Raw genomic sequence first — 9,559 nt, 5'->3', positions numbered from 1 at the left:
ACAAGACTAAACCATAAATCCACCCCTGGTGCAATATTGGATTTATTAAAAAGTAACAAATAAAAGTAAGTTAAACTTGTGTTAATCATTCTTCTTCCTTCTGCTAAAATGCTTCCTTGCGTCACCTAATGATTGAAAGCCTAATCTTACAAATCCGTTAGGATCATTTTATTTTAAAAAGTGGATTCACGTACAGCTCAAAATTTGCACAAACTCGTTTCTCATTTCCTCTCCGAAGACATGTCACTGCCATCTGACAGCAACAAAGTCCCTTGATAAAACTCGGCGACTCACTCACCTGTAACAGGTTTAATAAGATGAGGTACATGTGGTTGCCAATCTCTCCCATCGATTTTTAAAGCTACGTCCAGCCCCATAGGCTGCACTGAGCTGGTCCCGCTCCCATTTGCCCCGTGGAGTTTGTGTAACACAGGCCCCTAGAACCGTGGCGCCAGAGAAGGAGGGAGACGCTGCCCTCATCACCATGGCAACCGGATGAGCGCGTCTCCTCTACAGCCTCTGCCTGCAGCACGTGGAACTTCCCAGAGGCCAACACAAGCAACCCCTCACCCACTCAATTCAATTCAATTCAAATCGCTTTATTGGCATGACAAGTTACATCTTATGTTGCCAAAGCATCGGAAAACATTCATGTTTGTTCACAAAAATACAGATCTATCCATACAGTGTATAAACAGATATATCCCTGAGTGTATAAATATACTTTCATATAATTTATATATACTCTTTAAGTGGTTGTCCCTCTGTTTATGGCAAGCTGTAACATAGTGTGCCGCTAGTGTTATGCAACTTCTCTCTTCCCCTTATCATTTGGCCGCTGCCCCAGCTCTTCTGTTACTTTCCAATTGGGATTGGCTCTGAGGTCGCAAGACTCTGTCTGCATTCCGAGTCATTGTGTATTGGGCTCTCCCCCGCTCCAGCTGTCCGGCAGTCCAGTTCTCTGCGCGGCATTTAATTTGAAGTGCGCGCACCTTAGTGGGAACAGTGCTTCTGGGAGGTAAAGGAAGTTGATCAATTTGTACAGTTGAAGCTTTCCAACAAAATAATTGGACTTTAAGCACATGATGCAAAGGAGCAAAAAGCATTGAGTTTATGTAGTCCAATGGGTCAAAATAAACAATAGGACAGGATATTCTATGAAAATATAAGAAAAGATGTGCAAACAGAAAGATCGTATTAATGAGAGATAAAAGCAATCTAATATAAACTGGGAATGCCCAAGTAGTCTAGAATTTGACCTAGTTAATGCATGACTCTTTTCTGACTTAACATGTTAGGAATGGTACGAGAAATAATTAGCTTCTCGATCTGGTAATGGCAAGTGATCCAGCTAACGGGAGGGAAGCAGTGGCAGTCCTCGGTGACAGGTTGATTTGGGGGTGGTACTGGAGAAAACCTCAGCTGAAGACAAATATAGTTAAAAGACATATTACTTGGCATGCAGGATAAGTACATACCAAGGACTTGTATAAAGAAATGTGACTCTATTGCAGGAACCTTTATATAAAAAAAGTAGAGGGGCAAAAAATTAATTAAGAGGGGAAGAATAAGAGTATGAGAGTAAGCTTGCAAGGGAACATAAAAACTGACTGTAAAAGCTTCTATAGATATGGGAAGAGAAAAAGATTGAAGTCAAGCATAGGTCCCTTGCAGTCAGAATCAGGGGATTTTATAATGGGGAACAAAGAAACGGCAGACCAATTAAATACATACTTTGGTTCTGTCTTCACAAAGGAGGACCCAGAGATGTCAGGGAACATGGGGTCTAATGAGAGGGAGGAATTGAATGAAATCAGTATTTGTAGGGAAATGGTGTTCGGAAAATTGACGAGATTGAAGGCCGATAAATCCCCAGGGCCTGATAATCTACATCCTAGGGTACTTAAGGAAGTGGCCCTAGAAATAGTAGATGCATTGCTGGTCATCTTCCAAAATTGTATAGACTCTGGCACAGTTCCTATAGATTGGAGGATAGCTAATGTAACCCCACTATTTAAAAAAGGTGGTAGAGAGAAAACGGGGAATTATAGACCGGTAAGCCTGACATCGGTCGTGGGGAAAATACTAGAGTCCATTATAAAAGGTGTAATAGCAGAGCACTTGGAAAACAGTGACAGGATCGGACAAAGTCAACATGGATTTACAAAAGGTAAATCGTGCTTGACTAATCTACTGGAATTTTTTGAGGATGTAACTGGTAGAATAGATGAGGGAGAACCAGTGGATGTGTATTTGGACTTTCAGAAGGCTTTCAATAAGGCCCCGCATAAGAGATTAGCATGCAAAGTTAAAGCACATGGGATTGGGAGTAAGGTACTGACTTGGATAGAGAACTGGTTGGCAGACAGGAAGCAAAGAGTTGGAAGAAACGGGTCTTTTTCCGAGTGGCAGGCACTGACTAGTGGGGTACCGCAGGGATCGGTGCTAGGACCCCAGCTATTCACAATATATATTAATGATCTAGACAAGGGAACTAGATGTAATACCTCCAAGTTTGCAGACGACACAAAGCTGGGTGGGCGTGTGTGCTGTGAGGAGGATGCAGAGAAACTCCAGTATGATTTGGACAGGTTGGGTGATTGGACAGATGCATGTCAGATGCAGTATAATGTGGATAAATGCGAGGTTATCCACTTCGGTAGCAAAAACAGGAAGACAGGCAATAGATTGGGAAAAGGGGAAGTGCAACGAGACCTGGGTGTCCTTGTGCACCAGTCGCTGAAGTTAAGTATGCAGGTGCAGCAGGCGGTTAAGAAGGCAAATGGTATGTTGACCTTCATAGCGAAAGGATTCGAGTACAGGAGCAAGGATGTCTTGCTGCAGTTGTACAGGGCCTTGGTGAGACCACACCTCGAGTAGTGTGCAGTTTAGGTAGCCTTATCTGAGGAAGGATGTTCATGCCATGGAGGGAGTGCAGCGAAGATTCACCAGACTGATGCCTGGGATGGCAGGAATGACGTATGAAGAGAGATTGGGTCGATTAGGCTTATGTTCGCTAGAGTTTAGAAGAATTGAGAGGGGATCTCATTGAAACTTATAAAATTCTAACAGGACTAGACAGACTAGATGCAGGAAGGATGTTCCCGATGGCGGGGGAGTCCAGAACCAGGAGTCACAGTCTAAGGATAAGGGGTAAGCCATTTAGGACAGAGATGAGGAGGAATTTCTTCACCCAGAGAGTGGTGAACCTGTGGAATTCTCTACCACAGAAGGCAGTTGAGGCCAATTCATTAAATATATTCAAGGAGTTAGATATATTTCTTAAGGCTAAAGGGACCAAGGGATATGGGAGAAAGCAGGGACAGGGTACTGAATTTGGATGATTAGCCATGATCTCATTAAATAGCGGAACAGGCTCGAGGGGCCGAATGGCCTACTCCTGCTCCTATCTTCTATGTTTCAACAGGTAGGTGTGAACCCAATTTATATAGGAAATCCCTTGGGAATATACAAAATATCACTTCTTTTTAATTCGTTACTTTACACCATACAAATACCTCCACTCCCTGCTTCTGCAATCAATTGTGGGTTGATGGCGTACATCTCTCATCAACCTATCCTTTAGTGGCTCTAATAGGAATACCTAAGAGAGAAAATTTAAACGGCAAATAAAAATTAAGAAGTCACTGTACATTTTCCAGTAGATGGGGGAAGATGTAATGCAGATATTCAATATGCAATCAAATAATTGAGATAAGAAGTTTATTTTGAGCATTAATAGTTCAGGAATATACAAATCATATTATAAATTTACAGCATAGTCTTCCTTTATTTCCTGATACAGGTGTAAGGAAGTTTGCATAAATCATCAAAGTAACACAAAATGCATAAAAAATACAGATGCTACTGCTTCCTAACCAAATGAAACACAAAATAAATAAACGCGTATACACCCAGATACTCCAATGTTACTATGCTGAAAAGGCAGCAAATTAAGCAAAAATAAATTTGATTTTAAGGACAAAGCAAGTGTTAATCTGGCTATGAAATGAAAGTCAACTGTCGAACAACCTACATTATAAAGCACGTTTAACATTAAAAAGTCCCAAGGCGCTTCACAAAAGTGTAAGGAAAAAAGTGTGATTCATTCATGAGGTGTGGAGTGCTGTTCAATAATATACATCTTTTAAATAATCACTTGTCAATGGCTTTCAATATTTAATTCAAGTAGTCTCAAATGCACTATCCATCTAATAATGTAAATATTAGTGTGTATTGGTAATTAATGCAGTATCAGAAAAGGGCGGCATGACGAGCTACAATAGAGGTTACATTATTACTTAATATAGGGCTTTCAGGACGTCACTGGTTCATTAAGCAAAAGGCTAATAAAAATAAGGAATTTAAGGGGGTGGTCAACTTTTATCTGTTCTTACTTTATATATTAACAGGTTCAATGTTTCTTCCCCTTTCTAAACGGATCACTCTTCTGACTTTGTTTCCTCGAGTATTAATATAGTATTCACAATGCAGAAAGTACTGTCTAGTTCCTAACACACTGGAAGGACCACAACATTGTTTTGAGTGCAATGTGATCACATGGTTTAAAATGTGGTAAAGCTGCACGCCACAAAAAATCTGTGTTTTATAATTTTATGTATGCATTCAGTGGTATTGAGAATACCTTTGTAGGAATCCTTGGCATGCTCGAGCATAGAATTCCACTAGCTTCATATTAATGGCATGTTGGAAAAACTGGGCACTCATTGTTTTTTGTGTCTTTCTTCTATCATTTTCCTTCACTCTTTCCACCTTGCAGCTCCCCCAGGACAACAGTCCACCAGTACCTCATCCAAGTGATTCATTCTATACATGCCAGTAGCCTATTTGATTGAGAGCCAGCACAAACCTATCTTCCCGAAACATTAACATGCACAGATTACAGGTCACTGGACATAACCATGAGCAGCAACCCTGATTTTTTTTATTTCCCTTTCCCTAACCCACAGTTGGTGCTGAAGCAAACTATAACACCCCAACTAAATGTGTGGCTGAAATCAGCAAAGGCTAGGGATCAAATCTGGGACCTTCGGTATGGCTCAGTGCACTCACTCAGCCCTCCGCAGACGAAGGGTTACACCTGAAATGTTAACCTGCGTTTCCACTTTACAGATGCTGATGTAATTGTACAGATGTGTAATTCCAGCATTTTCTGTTTTTGTTTAGGGTATCTCAAGCCTTGGAGCACTGAAGCTAACTGTAGCACCCTTCATCACTCAGGCTAAAATTAGCTAACACCACAGACCAGGAGTGAAACCGCGAACCATTCTGATCTGGACGGCTCAGTACCACACCATATGGTGCATTTACCCACCGAACCATTGGGGGAACCACAACACTCTTATCAATTGGTTTTGGAAAATATAATTCAAAAAATAAAAAGTTAGATATTTAATTTCCGAGTATTTGGGAAAAATAAATGCTGCTGACGGGTTGTCAGAGAAACGGATGCTCCCTAGTTGAAAGTGACTTTCATGGCAGTTTCAATTACATTAATTTGCTTGGAACAATACAACAGGATGTAAGGATCAAGCACACATTTGTTTTCCCTTTACCAAGTTATGTTATTCATCAAAAATGAGCAACATTGAAAGAATGCACGATAATTCTGCAGAGAACTCCAGTCAACATGTTTACATGCTTAGAATTTGCAAAACAAACAATTTTCTATCACGAATTGAGCAAAAATTACAATTAAACTGCATGTACTTTAGTCCTCCCATATTTCTTCTTCACTGTGAAAGTTAAATTGTTATTGTAACTTGTACAAAAGAGAGTACTGATTATATACACAAAATAAAGTGAGATTTAAACAAGCCTTTGTAAAGCAGCAATAAGCATGAACCTTCTAAAAGCACCAGATACTTCCACAGAAGAAAATTCACATCCAACTACTCTACCTGTCTTGATCAATAAGCAGTCATCTGTTTCTTCTCGTGATTTAAATATGGGCTCGTCCCCTTAAAAGAATCTTGGATTTTCAATAGTTTGAGATTTTTTCCACATTAATTTCCCCCTGCTCCCAACAAAAACATGATCCTTCTTGGTTGAAGTTGGACATTCCTTAGATGATCACACAGAAGTTGCACACACACAATGTGGGAAAGGACTACCTCCCAAGCTGTTTTCTTCCCTCCATTATTAAACAATATAAACAGGGACTAACAAATTCTTCTCTTGCAAAGCCCAAATGTGTCATTTATGCAAAGTCCAACTTGATCCCTTTTCCTGTCTTGTGACTCTGCTGTAATTTTGGTTTGAGGATTCCTCCTTTTATACCTCTTTATCCAATAATAGAACTTTGGATAGGAGTAAGATGTAGCGCTTTAGAAGGAAAAAAGGATTAAAGAAATAGTTGCACATCCATCAGCCCCATAATTAAAGTTAGTTTAAGGAACAAAATAAATCAGTTACAGGAACGATGGAGTAAGATTTTATAATTTTATGTGAGACTTTGAAGGTTGGATTGTAGGTCAAAGAAGTTGTGTCACCACCAGTCCAATACGTCTCAAGTAGTCTTAAGTTTATAGGTATGGCCACTTGTGTTTAATATTTCACTGACTATAAAAAGAATTCAATTTAATCTAAATGGCTTGGGTATGACTATCTTTTATATGTCTATGTATTTGTGCAGCGATCATTAGGATTGAACAGCTGATAGATTAACTGTTATCACCAACATTCATGTAGCTAAAAAATGTAGATTTAACTTTTAATGAAGATTATTATACATTTGTAACAAATTGTATGAATCAGATATTGATTAGGAAGTCAAGATATTGTATAAATATATTAATACAGTATAACCATAGGAGTGTGAAATAACAACCATAATGTGTAAACTGGTGAACATCTTTGAAATAAAATGCTGGACACTGATAATTCATAAATGTGAAATATCTTTATTTTCACTGCTGCAAATTATCATATGAGGAGCAGTGAGAATAACGATGCTAAGGCACTGGTATGTGTGTCAATTGGATGAATTGCTTAGTCGGTGAATGGGTCCATGTATTGCTGACAATTTGTGAATAAATAACATTCTTTATGAACAGCTAAATATCATTCCGTTTCAAAGTTTAAAGGGATTCCATCAGCCTATACTTGCTGTTTTTTAAATAAACAGCAAAGGGACTAACATTTAGAGTTATAACTGGGAACCATTAGCAACAGTTCCCATTTAGTGTGGTCATGTTTGCTGAGCGACTAAAATATGGCAGTCTTTGCCAGTGTTCAAATGGTTATATTGGCATATTTTGAAGCAGCATCAATCTCCCTTACAAAACTAGTAGCTGAAGTTCATTAAGAATGCTTTGCTAAATCCAACTTCTTTTGTGTGATGGCTCTGGAATGCAGAAAGGTCATCAAATTAATTTCCCGGGCTGGACAGTCCAATGTTGAACGTGTTAGAGTTCTTCCAGAAAGGCCACTTGTGTCTTAGCAGTTACACTCTGTAGATTAAGCTGCAGAATGAAAAGGGAAACAGGAAAAAATATTGCTGAAAAGGTTAAGAGATGTTTTTAAATTGACTTTCAAATTTGTGCACTCTGGCAACTGTTCATGTACTTTCCAAATGTGCAAGCATACTCAGGTTTTACCCCAGCACTGTGTATTGCTGTATGGCAACGTGTTTGCTCTGTGGCCCAGTATATATGGCAAACAACAAATAGCAAGCATACTGCCAACACAAGCTTGAATGAATGAACTTGTATTTACATAGCACTTTTCACATCCTCATGATGTCCCAAAGTGCTGCACAGCCAATGGATTATTTTTTAAAGTTCAGTCACTATTGTTTTGCAGGCAAACTTGCATTCAATTTGTGCACACAACAGTCCCACAGCAATGTGATAAATGGTAATCCCTTTTAATGGTATTGATTGAGGGAAAAATGTTGGCCAGGAGAATTGGAAGAAAATCCCATACTCTTCTTCTAATAGTGCAATAGAATCTTTTACAACCCCTCCCTGAACAGGCAGATGAGGCTTCAGTTTAATGTCTCATCCTAAAGACAACACGTCCGACAATGCAGCACCTCCTCAGGCTACATTTAAGCATTAACCTAGTCCTGGAATGAGACGAAGTCACAACCTCTGACTCGGAGGCACGTATACTACTACAGAGCCAAGTTGGCACTTAACACCTGCGTGCTCACAGATTCACATCCTGCTCTGGGCACTTGGGTGGCACACATCTCTCGACTCCACCACTGCCTCAGCTGATCTGCTGCCGAAACGCTCATCCATGCATATTTTTACCTCTAGACTTGACTATTCCAACACACTCCTGGTCAGAATCTCATCTTCCACCCTCCATAAACTTAAGCTCATCCAAAACTCTGCTGGCCTTTTCCTAACTCGCACCAAGTCCCTTTTACCTATCACCCTGTGCTCGCCGACCTACATTGGCTCCCGGTTGAGCAATGCCTCGATTTTAAAATTCTCATCCTTGTTTTCAAATCCCTCCATGGCCTTGTTCCTCCCTACCTCTGTAACCTCCTCCAGCCCTACAACCCTCTGAGATATCTGCGCTCCTCCAATTCTGGCCTCATGCGCATCCCCGATTTTAATCACTCCACCATCAGCCGCCATGCCCCATAACTCTGAAATTCTCTCCCTAAAACTCTCCGCCTCTTTTTCCTCCTTTAAGACACTCCTTAAAACCTACCTCTTCTGCCCTATTATCTCCTTATGTGGCTTGGTGTCAAATTTTGTTTTATAACGCTCCTGTGAAGCACCTTGGGACGTTTTACTATGTTAAAGATGCTGTATAAGTGCAAATTGTTGAAAAGTCCACAACACATCTCTGCTATCCTTACCTGGTCTGGCCTACATGACTCCAGTCCCACACCAATGTGGTTGACTCTTAACTACCTTCTGAAGTAGCCTAGAAAGCCACTCAGTTCTATCAAACTGCTACGAGTAGTTCAAAAAGGCCAACCACTACTTTCTCGGGGCAACTAGACATGGGCAATAAATGCCAGCAATGCTCACATCCTAAGAATTTTTTTAAAAATGGAGCAAAACAATTTACAAATCAAACCAAAGGTCACTTCATCTAGTGTTAACTCGGGCTGCTGTTAGATAACTTGAAGAAATGCAGGTGCAAGACATGCATATGCAGTCCAGATTGCTAGGGGATTCATTATATTGTTACTCCCCCATGGTTCAGTACCGTACAAGTAGATACAGGGCAATGTGTGTCAGCTCCCATAAAAATAAGACACTCAGACCGCTTGAGACTAACTGAACTTAGAGGTATCTACGATAGACCTGAATTTGTAACGGGCTTTCCTCAAGCTCATGGCCAGTACAATCCTTTGATTTTTTTACAATTTTATCTTCTTATTCCCTTATCTACTCGCCCACACGGTACCAGGCATCACACTTGTATTCAGAACTCCCAGGGCCTGCCTATAAACAATTATGCAGCTCAGTAACAGCTCAGTTCATGCAGTCAGTTGAGGGAATGCCACAGACTGTACAGTTTGGGATAATCTATGGAACAGTCCACAACCCATATCTGCATGCTGAGCTGC

At 40.2% G+C, this 9,559-nt stretch overlaps 1 protein-coding gene across 1 annotated transcript in view; it reads right to left on the bottom strand.

Annotated features, from left to right (window-relative positions):
* Positions 1-3,706: 3,706 nt before the first annotated feature.
* The window catches only part of LOC147102178 (merlin-like), a 60,307-nt gene continuing 54,454 nt past the window's right edge, over positions 3,707-9,559 (bottom strand). The window contains exon 17 of the mRNA XM_085964464.1: positions 3,707-7,484. Coding sequence (XP_085820590.1) covers positions 7,428-7,484 — 57 coding nt within the window. The 3' untranslated portion in view covers positions 3,707-7,427. The remainder of the gene's footprint in view (positions 7,485-9,559) is intronic.

The sequence above is a fragment of the Somniosus microcephalus genome, chromosome 22 (genome assembly GCF_052327205.1).
Source record: "Somniosus microcephalus isolate GS21.2 chromosome 22, FLI_Smic_1.0, whole genome shotgun sequence".
Taxonomy (NCBI): Eukaryota; Metazoa; Chordata; class Chondrichthyes; order Squaliformes; family Somniosidae; genus Somniosus; species Somniosus microcephalus.
This window is presented reverse-complemented; position numbering and strand designations above follow the sequence as displayed.